This window comes from Lissotriton helveticus, chromosome 1_1, assembly GCF_964261635.1.
Source record: "Lissotriton helveticus chromosome 1_1, aLisHel1.1, whole genome shotgun sequence".
In the NCBI taxonomy this organism is placed as follows: domain Eukaryota; kingdom Metazoa; phylum Chordata; class Amphibia; order Caudata; family Salamandridae; genus Lissotriton; species Lissotriton helveticus.
Window position 1 is genome coordinate 1,900,946,886 of NC_136057.1, and position 20,112 is coordinate 1,900,966,997.

At 43.8% G+C, this 20,112-nt stretch overlaps 1 protein-coding gene across 3 annotated transcripts in view; it reads right to left on the reverse strand.

The window, feature by feature from the left end:
• Nucleotides 1-20,112, reverse strand: part of PRRC2C (proline rich coiled-coil 2C) — a 1,522,187-nt gene that overhangs the window by 322,025 nt on the left and 1,180,050 nt on the right. For all 3 annotated transcript variants that reach the window (XM_078642844.1, XM_078642853.1, XM_078642862.1), the window contains one exon: nucleotides 7,289-7,410. In XM_078642844.1, the coding sequence (XP_078498970.1) occupies nucleotides 7,289-7,410 (122 nt within the window). The remainder of the gene's footprint in view (nucleotides 1-7,288; nucleotides 7,411-20,112) is intronic.

The window sequence follows — 20,112 nt, forward strand, 5'->3', positions numbered from 1 at the left end:
ATAATACTCGGGGAACCAGATCTTTGGAAAATTACAGTGTAAATGAAACTGGCAGTAGTTTCATAGTAACTGAAGGAGCCGTGTGCAAACTTAACAACATCATAAATTACTGTTAAAAACAGCCTGAATTTTGTCAAAACCAGCTAACCATGGATAAAAGAGAGGCATCACGAACCACTCTGATACAAACTTGCTTTGAGGAAGATTTAGCTACAACAAGTAACGGAGCCGGTGCACGCAAATCTGATGTGAGAAAAACTACGTGCATGGGAAAAATTGTCAAAAAAAGAAATTAACAAGTGGTGGGAGGTCGCAGCCCTCAAAAAATATCTGGATGTGAAACGCATACCGCGGGGATTACGTATTAATCTCATGCCCAGTCACCAAGACACAAGTAATGAATTACTAACGGAGTGGGGTGAATTTATTTTGAAATCTTCACTAGGACTAATGGAGATTCTTGTGAAACATGTAGAAATAGCTTTGGAAAAAATTACCAAACAATTAAAAGAAATGGAAAAAGAATTGGCCAAAATTGAGTTAAATCCTGAAATGAAAAAATTCAAAGAGGACTTGGAAAAATTCATTGAAAAACATGAGGAAAGTGTCAGAACCCGGAAACAAACAAAGTTCCAAAGAGACAAAGAAGACTATGAGGACGGACGTATTTTTACGTATGCCAAAAAATATGAAAGATTCAGAAATAATGAATATGGAAGCATGTCCTCAGTCTCCTCCATTGTTTCAACAGAACCAAGCCTCAGTGGGGGAGAAGAAGAGCAAAGAGAAGCCAGAGCAAGGAATTCTTTTTTAGGCGATCTGAAACTGGCTTTCAACCAAAAGACTTGGGAAAAAACAATGGGTCCCCCCAGATACACAAATCCAAGAGGCAGAGGGAGGGGAAGAGGACAGGGAAGCACACCCCAAAACAAACAAGGAGAGGCAAGCGAAAATACGGCACAAGCTTCTGGCCCAGACCGCGTAGGAACCCTGACACGCAACATGAGGAAAAAATGGAACGCATAAGTAAAGATCATGAAACTCTAGAAATAGATCAAAACATGACAGATACCGACTCAAATCAATATGACACATCCAATGATCAAGAATTACAAGTTATCAATCTATCATCGAAACAACTAAGTGAATTGGAACTACAGGTTCTCAAACGGGGCATGAATTTCTGCCCCACCAGTGGCATAAATCTAGCAGAGACCCGAATAGATCTTTACAAATTCATAAGAAAGATCAAACTTGCCAAACTATTCATTGACAAACCGGATATGGCCAATTACAGGAGAAAAATCATACAACCGACCATTCAGATTCCCATAGAGGATGCTGAACATTTTGTAAATCTGATGGAATTAAGTCAAACGCCCCAAGAAGGAGGTGGACAAGTACAAACATATTGTATACAATTAGGAGCAGGAATCTCAAATCTAAAACCAAAGTCCAGATTTTACCCATAACTCCCCCCTGGGAATAAAATTGATTTCTTTCAGGAATGTGTCGTAAAAGACCTTTACCAACTAAACCTACCATTCACTAAAGACAATCTTTCCGGACAAGAACGCCAGGCACTCAACTCACTGCAAAAGGATGATTCCATCGAAATCAAAATTGCTGATAAGGGTGGCAATGTCGTTGTTCAAGATAAGGAGGCATACATGCGGGAAGCCTACTCGCAACTACAAAATAAGGAATACTATGAGAAACTAAAGACCAACCCTCTGCCCAAACTAAAAGAAGATTTGGATACAAAATTGGATTTGTGGTTCGCACAAAAATTATTGGATTTTGATGAATACAAATACCTTTAAACCAAACACCCTAAAATGGCAACAATTTATTTTCTGCCTAAGATTCACAAACATGCCACTAGACCACCAGGAAGACCAATAATCTCTGCCAAAGGGGCATTATTAGAGCCCATTGCCAATTACATTGATGTCTTTTTATTGCCCTATGTAAAGGGCTTAACATCTTACATAAAGGACACTGGTGATATGCTGAGAAGACTACAGGACACTCCATGGCAACCCACGTATAAATTGATTACAATGGATGTAATATCTTTATATTCCAACATTGAAAATAAAATTGGCATGGAAGCATGTAAATCCTTCCTTAAAGACAGAAGTATACAATTGGCTGATCATAGTAACATGCTGTTGGAGATGATCTCGATGTGCCTGGAGCAAAACATCTTCCTATTTGGAAATGAAATCTATCGCCAAGCTAAAGGCACCGCGATGGGCTTTTCCTTTAGTCCGTCGTATGCCTGCCTGACAATGGGGCAATGGGAAAAGACTTGGGCATGGAGATCAGAAAACGACCAAGCGGTTCAAAAAACCATAGCTTGGTTGAGATATATAGACGACTTGTTGCTCATTTGGGAAGGAACTAATGAGGAATTTGAAACGTACTTTGAAATTCTGAACAATTCCAATTCTGGTTTAAATTTTACCTACACTATCAGTGACTCTAGGGTTGTGTTTCTAGATACGGAGATCTTCGTTAAAGACAATGTTTTACACACTACACTGCACCGGAAGAGCACCGCGACAAATGCGGTTTTACATGCCCAGAGTTTCCATCAATCTAGCCTTCTGCAAAATATCCCGTATGGAGAGTTTCTCCGAATCAAAAGAATCTGTTCAAATGAAGAGGATGGACAAAAACATAAAGACCTAGCCAGGAACAGATTTTTAAAAAGGAAATACAATCCAGCTTGGATACAAACTGCCTCCAATCGCTCTACAATGATAAAAAGAACTGATTTATTGGTAGACAAACAAAAATCAACAGAGGATGAATCAGACAAAATTCGCTTCATCACCACCTACTCAACGGCCAACCAAGCCATTATAAAGATTCTTAAAAAAAACTGGCATATTCTCCACATGGATCCTACAGTATCTCAAATTGTAGGAGATCACCCAAATGTGACCTATCGTAGGGCAAAAAACTTGAAAGACAAATTGATTCACAGTCATTTTCAGGAACAAAAGAAACCGGAAGCATGGCGGAGACCTAAAGGATTCTACAAATGCTCAGGATGCAAAGTATGTTGCATTGCTAAGACAACCAAGGAGATACAAATGGCAAACAAAAAAACCTGGAAAATTGAACAATTAATCAATTGTAAAACAGTTTGTTGTTTACGCCCTTGAGTGCCCTTGAGTGCCCTTGCTCCCAGAAATATATTGGAAGCACCAAAAAAGAACTTAAACTTCGGATTTTGGAGCATGTTCGTGCCACAATTAATTCTGATCGCAGCAATGCCATGGCAAGACATATGGAGAAGGAACATAAAGGTGATTGGAAATCCTTAATCTTTCACGGAATCGAAAGTGTTGGACCGAATCGAAGAGGTGGAGATCGTGAATTGGTGATGAGACAAAAAGAGTCTAAACACATTATGAATTTCCGCACTTTGAGCCCGTTCGGGCACAATCAGGACGAAGAACTACACTGCCATCTGTAAAGTTGCACTTACACACTTATCAGAGAATGACTGATGCCCACTCAGTATTAATTCACAAATTTATTCTCACAAAATGTTCTTCATTCAGGACATGTTGGATTACACAGTTAAACGCTGAAGAATGATTTAAGGTGCAGAATGGCCTTGCCCACTAGAGGGCGGCAATTGAATTATTGTTTATCTTAGTTGTTTAAGCACATATTATTTGAAATGTATGAATCAAATTTACAATTGATGAACTCATGCAATATCGCAAAAATCGTCAAATGAACTGGAGGTGAAATGGGTTTGCCCACTAGAGGGCTTTAATAATGATTGTGTTGAGAAATTTGATTTTCCTTTATGGTTCAACTGCAATACAAATGCATGAGTTAAATGCACAAGGTACAAATAATTTTAATTTGAAAAAATATGCATGTTTCGAAATAAGACTTAAGAATTAATGTTTTGCGCCATCTGTGAACAAAATTAACAAACTACATGTCCCAGAATGCCTGTATAACCTACAGGAAGTGATGTAATTCGAAAGGGTTCCCCATCCCCTTTTCTCTTTTTTTCTTTATTTAAAAGTAAAATGCTGTCAAACACACTAACCTGTGAGCAAGGTCTCCGTAGAGACCGAAACGCGTTAGGTTTTGCTGGTTGCTGGAATAAAGAAACTGTAATTTGACTTAAAACCCGGTGTGGTTTTTGAATTCGTCACACGGGAGTGCATGAGGAAAAAACTTCCCTACGGGAAAAGCAGTATATATATATATATATATATATATATATATATATATATATATATATATATATATATATATATATATATATATATATATATATATATATATATATATATATATATATATATATATATATATATATATATATATATATATATATATATACTCTCCAGCTACTTCCACCACAACGCAGCGGCGAAGACAGAGAAACGGACCACTTTTGCAGGCATGATGATTTTTTTAACCTTTTATATCCAGTCGAGCATGGACAGATGACTCGTTTCGGGCTCAAGAGCCCTTGATCACATAAAGGCTGACTGAATTTAGCCATTTTTAAATGCTACTTGACATCCCTCCCATAACACGTGATTAGCTATGCTGTAACCAAGCTAAAAAACAGACTTAGTAAACTTTTTGCGTGCAATTATCTGTTCCTTTTGTAATTTCATTATATTTACAAATTTGGCAGTCATATTATAGAAGACATATATTACACATTATGTAAACAATATAAATGATAAAATTATAAATATAACTACCTAAGAGTGCGTATTACTGCATAATACAATAAGTTATGATTGGTAATTGTTCTCTAATTCATATAGAATAGAATCATGAGAATACCATCAAATCAAGCATAACTTGAATTCTGAACATGCCCATAATTTGGCTGCTGCAATTATAACTGGTTCAATCCGTTTAAATTTAGGTAGACTAATTTCATTCCATTTGGTTACAGAATACATGATTATCTGGTGTAACTTGGGATGTGCAAAGCAATGCATAGCAGCTTAAAGTAAATGTGCAAAATAGTGCTCATAGGATCTCAACTTTAGAGAATTTAAAATGACAAAGTATGAACTAATATAAACATGAGCTACAAACAATGCATCATTATAAAGTTCACTTTATAAAAAGAAGTGTTAAGAAATTGTTTAAAAACACTAATTAATCATACTTTTAACATGGTGCCGAAGAGTGTATTCGTTTACTAAGTCTTAAAATTGGATCAAAATAGCATACTTTTTAAATCTAAAACGGACGAGAAAATATTTTGCAGCTTGCAAGAAATGCATCTATTTAATAACCTAGATAAAACAGAGTGGAACAATGCCTAGGTTGGTAACAATACAAAAAGCCTAATGGAAATAGGTCCAAGACCCAAAATTTGATCTCAGAAATAAAGTTAAATGTAAACAGTAACTGCACTATTAGAGGAAAGTATACATATCCTCGGAATTATTTAATCCATTAGGGCATTTGCTGTCGAATTCTAAGATGAATTTAGTTTCCAGCCGTCTTAACTGTAATTCTCTGTTGCCTCCTCTGCGCTGTTTAGGCACAGAAGCCACAACATAGTATTGCAAACAGTTAAAGTTGTTATCATGAACCTGCTTAAAGTGGCGAGCCACTGGATAAGCAGGGTCGCTGTGTAAAATTGCGCGCAGGTGCTGTAAAATCCTCACATGTGCCTGCAGCTTGGTACTCCCAATATAATTCAAGCCACAGGGGCACGTGAGGACAAACTGCAAATTCAGTTTTACAGTTATAACTCCCTACTATTTTGTTGGCTACAGAGCTAAAAAGTGTATAGTACTCGTTCTTATTTACACCAAATTTGCATTCTCTGCACGAAGAACATTTGTGGAAACCTGGAGTAGGTTTCAACCAGATAGAATTTGTTCTAGTTTCTGGACTGGGTTGGTCCAGAATAGAGCCCATGTTTTTAGCTCTGCTAAATGTCATAGTTGGAGTCGCTGGTAAACTCATCTTCAGGACAGGATCCGTCAGTACAATTGCCCAGTTCTTGTTAACTATGGACCTGATCTTCCGTTCGTTTTCACTATAGGCAGTTAGCAACAGTTGTGAACCGGTTTCTTGTAAAGACATTGGTCTTTACAAGAAACCGGTTCAATGGACAAGGGCTCTTGGGACTGAATATTGTCTTCCGACACATCAGGTAACAGACTGTCCCTAGGTCTTGTAGCAGCCTTTGACATAGCTAATTTTAGCATTTTATCAGTGTAACCGAGAACCTTGAGTCTCTGCAATAATTCATTGGCACAAACTTCAAAGTCACTGTCTACACTACAAATTCTCTTCAGGCGTAAGAGCTCCCCGTAAGGGATGCTTGCAATCAGATGTTTAGGATGCAAGCTAGAGGCATGGAGCGTTACTTTCCCGGCAGTTGGCTTCCTGAATAAAGTGGTTTCTACTTTATTATTTTTGATATAGAGATTAACATCCAAGAATTCTATATTGGATTCATGTATATGAGATGTGAAATGGAAATTGAGATTATTGACATTGATCTTTTTCATGAAGTCTAATGCTTCTTCTCTGCTTCCATACCACACCATAAAAATATCATCAATATATCGAAGGAAGCACTTGATGTTATTGTCACAGAAATTTTTGTACTCTTTTTTTCAAAACCTGTTCCTCCCACCAGCCCACGTGCAAACACGCGTAACTGGGGGAGAAACAGGCTCCCATCGCCACGCCTCTTAGCTGCCTGAACAGATCTTTGCCAAAAAGGAAGAAATTATTGTTCAAACACCAGTCCATTAAACTGATAATGGCTTTATTATGTTGGTAAAGCTCACTGGATCTTTGGCCTAAAAAGAATTTTACTGCATTTAGACCAGCACTATGATCAATACTCGTGTATAAGGATTCTATGTCTAGTGCTGAGTAACACGCCTTCAGACCACGTTAAAATGTCAGGAGAGGGATAACAGAATGGGTCCCAACATGATGAACGGCGCTTTTACTTACTGTGTAGAATTCAATGGACGAATATTTTTAGATTGTGTTGCAACTTAGTTCATAACAGCTTTGCCAACTGACTTGGAATTTATTAAAAGGAGGTTATCTAATGTTTTCATGACCGGTTCTAAGTAATAGCAACAAAAACATTTAAATCTAAAAATATTTGAAAAACAAAAAATCTCACTCAAGTGACACCTCACCAGAAGTAGGAATTCTAGGCAAGTAATCCTGTGTGAAACTATCTGTGAATTTGTGAAATACAGTATTGTGGAAAGATACAAACATTGGGATACAGCACCTGTGATAGTCCAGGTTGAAAGCCTTGTTGCTGGGCAAGTGACGGCGGACCCAAGCGTGCATGCTGGGTGTTGAACAGGTGGCTTGTGTCCATGTAGAATGCTGGTATCTGTGCACCTGGACCTAAAAAATTTCAAGAAAGGAACAAGTTCGCTTACAGATGTCTTATGTTGGAAATGTTACACTTAGGAAAGATGGTCACTGAAATAACTCAAAACTATACTATGCAGCAAGAGGTGCAGACCACAAGTCCTTGTTTAAAGTTTGAAACGCACAAGTTACTACTTGGGTAAGGGGAACAGCCTTTACAACGCAGTTTTTACCACGCGTTGCTATTACATCGCATGCGTTACAATGCATGCAATGTTACAACGCGTGGTAAAAACCACGCATACCACTACATCGCATGCGCTTTTACAACGCATGCGATGTAATGTGTAATCGGCTATCCATGTCGTTGTGAGGAAACTTAGGCTGTTTCCTCACAACGACGTGCACCAAGCAGGAAGTAGGAAGCAGGAACCGGGAGAAGAGACGGCGACGCTGGAGAGGAGAGAGGTAAGGGGGTTTGGGCTTGGGGTTACTTTTGTAGGGTTTAGGGTAGTGTAAAAGTAGTGTTTTAACGTAGGTGTGTTTTTAAAAAATATTTTAGTGTTTTTTTAGTGTAGTGTTTTAGGGGACTGTTGTAGAGATTTAGGTTTTAGGGTAGTGTAGTAGTGTTTGTGCAGTGAGTTAGGTTTTAGGGTAGTGTAGTAGTGTTTGTGTAGTGTAGTAGTGTTTGTATAGTGTAGTGTAGTGCTTTAGGGTAGTGTAGTGCAGTGTAGTAGTGTTTGTGTAGTGTAGTGTTTTAGGGGTTAGGGTAGTGTAGTGTTTTAGGGTAGTGTAGTGTTTTAGGGTGTAGTGTAGTGTAGTAGTGTTTGTGTTTTGTTTTAGGGTTTAGTGTAGTGTTTTGTTTTAGGGTAGTGTAGTAGTTTTTGTGTAGTGTTTTAGGGTTTAGGGTAGTGTAGTGTTTGTGTAGTGTATTGTTTTAGGTAAGGGGTTTGGGCTTGGGGTTACTTTTGTAGGGTTTAGGGTAGTGTAAAAGTAGTGTTTTAACGTAGGTGTGTTTTTAAAAAATATTTTAGTGTTTTTTTAGTGTAGTGTTTTAGGGGACTGTTGTAGAGATTTAGGTTTTAGGGTAGTGTAGTAGTGTTTGTGCAGTGAGTTAGGTTTTAGGGTAGTGTAGTAGTGTTAGTGTAGTGTAGTGCTTTAGGGTAGTGTAGTGTAGTAGTGTTTGTGTAGTGTTGTGTTTTAGGGTAGTGTAGTGTTTTAGGGTGTAGTGTAGTGTAGTAGTGTTTGTGTTTTGTTTTAGGGTTTAGTGTAGTGTTTTGTTTTAGGGTAGTGTAGTAGTTTTGTGTAGTGTTTTAGGGTTTAGGGTAGTGTAGTAGTGTTAGGGTAGTGTAGTAGTGTTTGTGTAGTGTTAGGGTTTAGGGTAGTGTAGTGTTTTAGGTTTTAGTATAGTATAGTAGAGTTTGTGTAGTGTTTTAGTGTAGTGGTGTAGCGTTTTAGGGTTTAGGGTAGTTTAGGGGTGGGAGTAGTGCTGGTAGTGTAGTGTGGGTAGTGTTGTAGTGTAGTAGTGTTTTAGGGTTTAGGGTAGTGTAGGGGTGGGGGTAGTGTTGTAGGGTTAGGGGTAATGTAGGGGTGGGATTAGTGTGTTGTGTAGGGGTAGGGATGTCACTTACCTTGCCAACTTTTACTACGAGTATTGCTTTACCATGCATGCCTTTGCGTTGTAATGGTATGCGTGGTAAAGGCATACTCGTGGTAAAAGTATGTGATGTAATGGCATGCGATGTATTGCGTAGTAATACCCGCGTTGTAATGGCACGCGTGGTATTACTATGCGATGTAATGAGATACATCCCTTGTGTAACGATATATCTGTAAGAGAGATTAGATAGTGATAGATTTCTTACCTTAGAATATCCCCAGGCGTCACAGCATCCGGAAAGTTTTTCATCAGCAGTACCCATGCGCGTCGGAAGGTGGCGTCGTGCGGCTCAGCGTCCATCGTTGGCGTTGTAAGCGCCGAGATGACGTCACGGAGACTACTTAGGCGCCACCCATGCACGCGGACCTCAGTTCTGTACACGACTTTCCACACCTGGAACGCAGAGCCATGCAAGAAACTGACCACTGGTGCCATGAAACTAGTGCCTTGAAAGGGATGACCATAACCCTAGAAATCAGTTCGCAGAACGGGGAGGATGGGTGGGGCGGTAAAGAATCTATCACTAACTAATGTCTCTTACAGATATATCGTTACACAAGTAGTAACTTGTGCATCTGAAATAGACACGTTAGTGATAGATTCCTTACCTTAGAATAGATACCCCAGCAGTACGAACCCCAGTGGTGGGTCTGCAAACAAGATTACACCAGAAAGTCGATGTGAATATCAGCAGCCCTACATGCCAAGAACAGATGCATACTGGTAAGTAGCATATTCCGTTCGAGGCATGTGGGCTGCTGAATTCACATCTTATGCATAGAATGTACAGCAGTGTCCTCCTAGCGGCGGTTGCCTGTGCCAGCTGCAGCAGTCTGAAAACGAGTTTTGAGTACAGCCTGCCCTACAGCTGCCTGCTGTTTGGAGTGTACATCTACGCAGTAGTGTTTGGTAAATGTATTTATGGTAGTCCATGTGGCTGCCTTACATATGTCTTCTAGAGAAATGTTTCCTAGGAAAGCCATGGATGCCCCTAACTTGCGTGTTGAATGCGCTCTTGGGGGAACTGTTAATGTGCGTTTAGCTTTTTGATAACAGATTTGTATGCACTTAACAATCCATCTGGCTATGTCTGCTTTGGAAATGGGGTTGCCTTTGTGCTGTGGTGAGAAGGCAACAAACAGTTGCTTAGTCTTTCTGAAAAGTTTTGTTCTGTCCATATAGTACAGGAGAGCTCTTTTAACGTCTAGGGTATGTAGAGCTCTTTCTGCCACGGAATCTGGATTAGGGAAGAATACTGGCAGTTCTATAGCTTGATTGATGTGAAACTGGGACACCACCTTCGGCATAAATTTAGGGTTAGTTCTCAGCACTACCCTATTAGCGTGAATTTGCATGAATGGCTCCTGAATAGTTAGGGCTTGCAGCTCACTAACTCTTCTGAGTGATGTAATAGCCACCAGAAAAGCCGCTATCCACGTTGGGAATTGTATCTCACAGGAATGTAGAGGTTCAAAAGGTGGTCCCATTAGTCTGGTTAGAACCACGTTGAGGTTCCAGACAGGTGAAGGTGGGTGTCTTGGAGGAATGACTCGTTTGAGTCCCTCTAGGAAAGCTTTAATAGCAGGCACTCTGAAGAGTGAAAGGTGCTGCCTGTTCTGAAGAGAAGCTGCCACCGCAGCTAAATGTATTCGTAGGGAACTGTAAGCCAGATTGCATCTGTGTAAATGTAAGAGGTAACATATGATGTTTTGAGTAGAAGCATCTAGCGGATTTATGTTATTATTGGTACAATAGATGACAACTCGTTTCCACTTTGCCGCATAGCATGCCCTGGTTGTAGGCCTCCTTGCCTCCTGGATAATATTCATACAGTCGGGAGGCAAGTTTAGTAACCAAACTCTATGACCTCAGGAGCCAGATCGCAAGGTTCAACTGTTGCGGATCTGGGTGCTGAATGTCGCCATGGCTCTGCGTTAAAAGACTGTGTGTTAATCGCATTGCCCTGAGACTGCGGATGTGGAAACCTGGCGGCGAAGCTTTGGCATTTTGCGTTTTCCCTTGTGGCGAACAGGTCTATTTCTGGGTGACCCCACCGCTGGAAGTACGGTTGCAGCACTGAGGGATGTATCTCCCACTCGTGTATCTGGTGGCTGAGCAGGTCCGCCATCTGGTTGTCCTTGCCTGGGAGGTGTTCCGCCATGAGGAAGAGGTTTCTCTGAATGGCCCACTTCCACCTGCTTTGCGCTAGATGGGACAACTGTGGAGAGTGTGTCCCCCCCTGCTTCTGTATGTAGTACATGGCAGTCATGTTGTCCGTCCGGATTAACACGACCTTGTTGCACAGATGTACCTTGAACGCCTTCATTGCCAGAAAGATTGCCATCAGTTCCTGCAGGTTGATGTGTATCTTCTTTTGCTGTGTTGTCCATAGTCCCTGCACTGTGTATTGTAGGAGAGATGCGTCCGTCGTCAGCACTATTTGTGGTACAGGCTCTTGGAATGGTCGTCCCCAGCAAAGGTTTTGTGGGTTCCACCAATGCAGAGAGTTGTATGCACGACCGGTCACCAACACTAGGTCTTTCAATTGACCCTGAGCCTGGTTCCACTGCCGTGCCAAGCAATCCTGAAGCGGACGCATGTGTAGTCTTGCGTGAGGGACTATGAAGATGCAGGAGGCCATCATGCCTATCAACTGCATAAACACTCTTGATGGGAGCGAGTGTTGGGGTCTGATTTTTTGAATGAGTAACAGAATGATGTTGATTCTTGCTGAGTTTGGCTGCGCCTTTGCCGCCAGAGTGTCTATTGTTGCTCCCAGGTACTGTTGTACATGGGCGGGCTGAAGATGAGACTTTGGGTAGTTTAATGAGAACCCGAGGCTGTGTATGAGGCGAATAGTGTGGGACACGTGGCTGGCACATTGCTGGGCTGACTTTGCTTGGATGAGCCAGTCGTCTAGATAGGGGTAGACGTGAATATGGTTTCTCCGTAGGTGCGCAGCCACTGTCGCTAGGCACTTGGTAAACACCCTGGGGGCTGTTGTTACCCCGAAGGGCAGTACCTTGAACTGGTAGTGCTGATTTTGGATGGTAACCCTGAGATACTTCCTGTGTGCTGGATGTATTGGTATGTGGAAATACGCATCCTTTAGGTCCAGTGCTGCGAGGAAGTCTCCCTGACTGAGTAATGGTAGGACTTGCTGTAAAGTGAGCATGTGAAAGTGTTCTGACAAGATGTATTGGTTTAGGGGCCTGAGGTCTAGTATTGGCCTGAGAGACCGGTCCTTTTTGGGGATTAAGAAGTACAGAGAGTACACCCCTGTACCCTGTTCCTGTATAGGGACGAGTTCTATGGCCCCTTTTTGCAGCATGCTGATAACTTCTTGCTGCAATAAGTCTATGTGCTCTGCGGACATAGGACGGTATCTTGGGGGTATGTTGGATGGAGTGGAGGTTAGCTCTAGACAATAACCGTACTGAATAAGTTGTCTCACCCACCTGTCTGTGGTAATGCCTTCCCAGACTGGCAGGAACTGTTGTAATCTGCCCCCGACCGGTGTTACATGGTCTGGGGGCAGCGACAAGGCGTCACTGTTTAGTATTGGCGGAGGATCTGGTGTTGTTATTCCCTCGTGCTCTACCTTTACTGCTGTTGCCACGGTATCCACCTCTGCTTGTTTTATTATAGGTGGTTTGCGTGTTCCCTTTATTGTATTGAGTCTGTTGGGATGCCTGGCCTCTTGTAGCTCCTCTGTTATTGGAGCGACGAAAGGAACCTCCTCTGAATTGTTGTGACTGCAAGGCCCCCATAGATTTGGCTGTCTCTGTGTCTTTTTTAATCTTTTCTAAGATTGTGTCCACATCAGGACCAAATAAAAAATCAGGGTTTACAGGCTGATTTAATAATGAAGTTTGAATCTCCTGTTTGAAACCTTCGATGCGCAACCAAGCATGCCTTCTGAGCATGACACTTGTGTTGATGGCCCTGGCTGCAGTGTCTGCTACATCTAGCGCACATTTAATGGATGCGTTGGATATCAGTTTCCCTTCCTGTATTAGAGTTTCTGCTCCTTCCTTGTAGGCATCAGGCAAATGTTGTAGCAGTTGCTCTAATGTGTCATAATGTGCCCTATCGTATCTGGCTAATAGGGCCTGTGTGTTGGCAATTCTCCAGATGTTAGCTGCTTGAGCAGCCACCCTTTTACCAGAAGCTTCTAATACTTTAGACTCTTTGTCTGGAGGGGGAGCATCACCAGTAGTTTGGGAGTTGGCACGTTTACGAGCAATGGATACCACCAAAGAGTCCGACGGCAGCTGTCCCCGAATGTATGTAGGGTCCACAGGCGCCGGTCTGTATTTTCTTTCAATTCTGGGGTTAACAACCCTTGCGGTTTCCTTGAAAATGTCTCCTGCGTGTTTCAGGACACCCTTTAACATTGGCAAGGTCTTAACTGATTTCTCTGAAGTGGAGAAAGTGTCAAACAAGAAATCCTCCTCAATTGGGTCAGCATGCATGTCCACATCATGATTTAGTGTTGCCCTCTCTATTAATGCGTTTAACGCCGCTGTATCCTCTGTTGGCGAAGTTTTTACAGGGTAAGGAGTATCAGGGATAGTTTGTGACTCCCCCTGGTCAATAGGGTCAGTCCAGGTTTGAGTCTGGTCCTCTTGATCATTGCCTGCAGGGAAACTATATTGTTCATCATAGTCATACCCCATATCCTCATTAGAGCGTGTGGGGGAGCCTGCAGAAGTGTCCTGGCCATAGTACCCTACAGCTTCAAAATGGACAGGCGATGTTGAAGAATCCCTTTTCTTTTTTAGTGGGATTTTATATGATTCCAGAGGATTCTCCGACCTGATCTTTCTTTGATAAACTGTAAGTTGGCCTGTGTCTGCGTCGATATGGAGCTTCGACTGATCATAGGAGGGCTCCTGGTACAGAACTTCCTCTTCTAGAGGATGACTCCTTTTCCCTAGTGCCACAGTTTTGGTCGGTTCGATCCTTGTCTTCGGATCGATCGCCTTAGGCCGTGCTGTTGGGGGCAGTCGGAATTTTATCGGCGGCTTTGGTCCCGGCGTCGATATGGGACTGACGGCCTTCACCTTGTCGTCGTGTCTTTGGCCTTGCGTGGACTTTGGTGTTTGTTGCGTCAGAGGCGCGCTCTTCTTCTTCGCTTCGACTTGCTCCTTAGAGGCGCCTTTGGGTTTCGGCTCGAGGGTTTTGCCGACCTGTTGTTTTTCGACTCGGGCCTCGGTCGAGGGCCTTCCGAGACTCGAGTCCTTTGTTTGTGTCGCTGTCCGTCGACGCCGACATCGTCGGTTTGACGTACTTGGCTTTAGCGATGGACTTTAGCGCGCCAATCTTCGGCACGACACCCTTTGTGGTCGATCCCGCAGGGTCGTCGACACTTTTCTTCGGCGTCGAAACCGATGTGGTCGCACTCTTCGATCCGAAGACTGTTTTCAGCAGTTTCGTTATTGTCTCGATAGCTTTCGGTTTCGCTTTCTGTAGGGCGACCGATGGCTCATGTGATATATTCCTAGCCGGGCCGAGACGCGGGGCAATAGAATGTTTGTCAAGATCTTGGCTAAGGCCTTTTGGCGATGCCTCGACCTGAGCCTTTGAAAGTTTTTGAGTGTCTTTTTGGGGCCCAGTACCAACTGTCGGGCCTGGTTCATCACTCGAGTCGTCATCGACGGCTCCGATGGGGGACACGTCGTCCCTTACCTCTTCGACGTTTTGTTCTTCATCGACGCGTTCTTCGTCGTCTTCATAGTAGTTGGAGTCTTGCTCCGAACCTGGATCCGACGCCTGTTCCGGATCCTCAGTCTCGACGACCTCATCGTCGTCTACATCGAAGATATTCACCGGGTCGGGCGCTGGCTTCGTCATTGTTTGTCTTGCCGCACATCGGAGCCTAAGCGCCTTCTTCGACCGGAATCGAGCACAAGCTAGACAGTTGTCCTCGTTGTGGTCTGGTGATATGCACTTGTTGCACACCGGGTGTACGTCGATGTGCGGGTATTTAGAGTTACAAAGGGGGCATCGTTTGAACGGGCTCCGTTCCATCGACGATCGGGCCGCTGGTGTCGAAAAGGCCACGCGGCGCTCTTCGACGTCCTGCTTCGAAAAGAACTGGAACAAGAACTTGGCACCGATCGAATTAACAATACCGACGACCCCGAAAGCCTTTTGGCCTTGTAGAAAAGTTTCCGAACTTGAGTAAAGAAAAGTACATACGAATCCATTGGCGGAAAAAAACAATCTGAGGATGGAGAGGATGCCCATGCGCACTGTAGTCCAGGGGAGGAGCCACCTATCTTGTGATACTTCGAAGACTCTTCCAGGACAACAATGTGCAATCATCCGGACCCAACACTAGGCGGCGATCTACGCATAAGATGTGAATTCAGCAGCCCACATGCCTCGAACAGGAGGTTTAGAAGAAAGAGCCTAGAGCTCAATCACTCTTCTGGCAGAGGTGATAGCTACCAGGAAAGCCGTCTATAGAGTGAGACGACGTAAGGGACAGTTATGAAGGGTCTCAAAGGTAGCACACATCAGATGGGTCAAAACAAGATTTAAGTCCCATTGAGGCATTATGAAAGGCACGGGAGGAAACGTGTGTGTAATGTCTTTGAGGAAGCGATTAACAACCCGGGACTTAAAAAGGGAAGGCTGATCTGGAAGCCGTAGAACGGCGGAGATGGCCGAAAGATAACCTTTGATAGTGCCCAGAGCAGTGCCCTGCTGGGTCAAAGAGAGAAGGAACAGAAGGACTTTGGAAAAAGGGGCAGAAAGGAGATCACAGCTTTCGCTGTGCACCATGCCACAAACTTGTTCCACCTGCAGGCGTATACCGTCTTAGTGGAGGGGCACCTGGCTGCCAGAATGACATCACAGACTTCGGGAGGAAGAGCGAAAGCTGTCAACTATTGCCGCTAAATCTCCACGCATGGAGGTGGAGGTGGAGGCTGGACAGGTTCGGGTGGAGGATCGTCCCCTGCTGCTATGACAGAAGATCCTCCCGAAGAGGCAGTCAGATCGGGGATCGATCGCAATGCTGAATAGCTCAGGATACCAGTATCTTCGTGTCCAATCCGGAGCCACAAGGATCACTTGGGCCCGGTTGCGCCGAATCTTCTTCAGCACTCTGGGCAGAAGTGGTATAGGCGGAAAGGAGTACAACAGGCCGCAGCTTCACTCATGACGAAAAGCGTCGCCGAGCGCCACCTTGGAAATTCCAACGTGCAGAACTGATGACATTGCACGTTCTCTTCGGTGGCAAATAGATCTAACCAAGGCTCTCTCCACTGCAGAAAGAGACCTGCCAATCAGAGCACCTGCCAGGTGTTGAACCACAAAGGTGATGCCTTGATGTTCCCAGCCATGCCAGAGGCGCAGAGCCTCCTGACAAAGGGTCCATGCCCCCATCCCACCCTGTTTATTGCAATACCACATGGTGGTGTTGTTGTCCGTGAACACCTGCACTACACTTCCCCGGACAGAGGGAAGGAATGCTTTCAGTGCAAGTCGGATCGCCCGAAGCTCCAAAAGATTGATATGGAGTCGGGACTCTGCCAGAGACGAGAGGCCTCTGATCTCCGCCTCTCCCAAGTGGCCTCCCCATCTCAGGAGAGACACAACCGTAACCACTGTGTGCTCCGGTTGGGGAAGAGAGAGGGATCTGCCATTGAGCCAATCGCGATTTGTGAGCCACCACTGCAATTGTTGTGCAGTGCCCTCCGCGATCTGGACATGATCGGACAGGTTGCCCTGATGTTGTGCCCACTGGAACTTCAGGTCCTACTGCAGAACCCGCATATGCCATCTGGCATGTTGCACTAGCAGGATGCAGGAGGCCATCAGGCCCAGGAGCCGGAGGGTCATCCTGACTGAAACCCGGGAGAGAGGCTGAAAGATCGGAATCATAGATCCCCCATTGTGCAATCTTGGCAGGCGTATAATACAATGAGAAGATTGTTTTGTAGTGTTGTGCCTGTAGTGCAGCACAACAGAGATTTTTCCTTCCTAGGTGTAATGAGAGATGAAAACTTTCCTGCCCAACACCCAATCTCTCGGCCCACTTGTCTTCATGCTTCCCTAAATCGTCCTCTCTACTTGGTATTAGTTCAAAATAAATTCTTTTAATCGTGCAGCTCCCTTTGTTTGCAATGCATTCCATGACTGTTTTCCCCAAACCCTGAAAAAACTCCTGATTTGCAAATATTTATAGAAATTTTTCGTATCAACCCCATACAACTGCTGGACCTCGGAAAACTGATAAAAACCATGTGGTCCCATAAGGTCCCTGATTTTCACAATTCCGCGCCGTCCCCAATCTGAGAAGACGGAGTCTGCAAAAATTTCTTTCGGAAGTGAGTGTTTTCCATACAGTTGAGTATACGCATTGCATCTCCCCAGTCCACATTTCTTCCTAAATGCTGACCATATTTTATATGCTGCTATCAGGGTCTTAAATTTAGTTCTCTTGAAATAACTAGGGTATGTATATTTCAAAAAAGCATTACGTGCCTCTCCTCCTAGCAGTACTGAATATATAGAAATAGAATAAGATGTGCGTTCTAACCCTCCTGAGGCTCCTCCTATAAGCTCAGACATATACTGCAGGGCTGCCGCCCAATGATACATTCTAAAATCTGGAACAGCCCAGCCCCCTCGATCTCTAGGAAGTGCCATATACTGCAGAGCCCGCCTCGTCTTCCCGTGTGCCCATAAGAATCTATTTGTCATCTGCTCCAATGCAGTGTACCATTTTGCCTGAAAATGTTAATGGGATCGCCCCGAATATGTATAGCAACTTTGGCAACAAAATCATGTTTATGACATTAGCCCTTCCCACTATCGAGAGGTGGAGATTGTGCAGTCTATCAAGGTCTTTTTTTGCCTTGTTAATTATCGGTTCGATGTTCTTAGCCACTATGTTGTCCAGATCTGCAGATATGTCAATCCCAAGATAAACTCCTGATTCCGTTACGCGGCCATCAGAGCAGAGCACCTTGTTGTTTTTAATGATTTGTGTTTTAGGTCCGTTAAGGGCATAGCCGGAAATTCTGCTTAACACTACAACCTCTTCCTCTATTTCCCTAATAGCCTCTGTAGGGGCCGGCGTGATGATCGCTACATCATCAGCGTACGCGAGTATTTTACTTTCGCCGCCCACGGTTTTTAATGGTAGAATCGCCCCTATTGGCTTTAAGTCTACGCAACAGTGGATCCAGATACAACGCGAATAGTAATGGGGAACATGGGCAGCCCTGCCTCGCTTAATTTCTAGAGTCTTCGTGTAATCCCAATAACCCGGACGCGCACTGTGGGTGCTGAATACAACACCTGTATGGCCTGGATATAGCCATTACCAATACCTGCCCATCCTAATAACGACCAAAGATAGTCCCTGGAGACCCGGTTGAACGCTTTCTAAGCGTCCAAAAGCAAGACAGACATTGGGTCTCCTGAGACCTCTGTGGCGTTGAATAAAGTGACGACCCTCCGAATGTGTTGTGTTGTCCCTCTCCCTGGAATAAATCTGTGCTGTGTTTGACTAACTAGTGTGCCTATCACTTTGGAAAGCCTGGAGGCCAAAACTTTAGAGAAAATCTTTGTGTCCGCATTCAGTAATGTTATTGGCCTGTAAGACCCAGGATCCGTTTATAGGTTTTCCTTTATTAAGAATAATAACAATTTCAGCCCCCGCCCAAGACTTTGGTGTAGAGTAGCCTCTTTGTGCCTGTTGTAATGTTTCAATCAGCTATTTGGAGATCTCCGTCTGAAAAGTTCTGTAGAACTCAATAGGGATCTGGCCCGGTCCTGCAGCTTTACCTGCAGGTAAGCTCGCCAGGGCGGATCTGATTTCTTCCTCCTCCATAGTTGAGTCTAACTCATCTCTGCTCTCCTGCGTAAGAATTGGAGGCGGGATATCTGCGAGATACTTTTGTATTTGCGAGGGGTCTGGTGAGTGTTCTTCACTATATAGTTTGGTATAAACTCCTCGCAAATCCCAGCTGAATCTGCTATCAAACACCCCGAGCTATCAAAGATTCCCTTTATCTCCCCCAGAGCTGCCTTTTGCCTTGTTCGAACTGCTAGGGTGCGTCCCACCTGCTCATTGTATTCATGGCAATGCTCTTTCCTTGGTAAATACTCAGCTGCTCTCTTATTAGTGATATTTTCTGCTGCCGCCGCCTTTGCTAGTTTAATAAGGGTCTGGTCTATGGGTGCGCCTGCTAGGATCAGGGATGCTAGCTCCGTCTCAAGGTCCACTACAGTTTGTCAGCTCAGCAGCCTGCCTTTGTCTAAATAGGCTAAAACTCAGGGTTTCCCCACGGATACCTGCCTTAAAGGCGTCCCAAGTAGAACCTGTGGCAGTACTAGCCCAATTAGTGTCCCAGTAGTTCTTAATCCATTTTTTCATATGGAGGACATAGCTATTGTCTTTTAATAGTTCACGCTCAAAAGTCCACTTGCGCGTAGGTCTAGTCTTTATTGCGGCGTCTAAGCAGAGTACTAAGGGATTAAGGTTTGATATGATACGGGGTAGTTTTTCTATCTGAGATTTTGCTACTAGCCTATTCGAGATCATAAAGTAATCTAGCCTTGCGCAGACCCTTGTGGGGGGCTGAAAAGTAAGTTGCCCCGTCATCTTGCGGCTTAAGTATTGACCATGTGTCAACTAGTGTGTTGTTTCTTGCCAAGCTAACAATTGCCCTACAAACCTTTTTCTTAAGCCCCTGGTAACTGTCGGCTGCAACCCAAGACCATCTATGCCATTAATATTAAAGTCTCCCCCAAGGATCACTAAGGGGCCCACGCTGGCAGCTCAAGGTCTATAAAGGAAAAGATCTTGGGATCATCTTCTGTCGAGCTGTAGATAGAACCTAGCGTGATCCAGCCGCCATTAACCAGGCATTCTACTAAGACCCACCTCCCCGACAAGTCCTCAAGTTTCTTCCTGACTGGTACCTGTTTGTCTTTAGCAAGTATTGCCACCCCTCTAGTCTTAGTCCCCTGTTTTGAATAAGTCAAAACGTGAAAGCCGAATTGGTCCAACAGAAACCCCTTATTACCTTCAATATGGGTCTCCTGTAGGC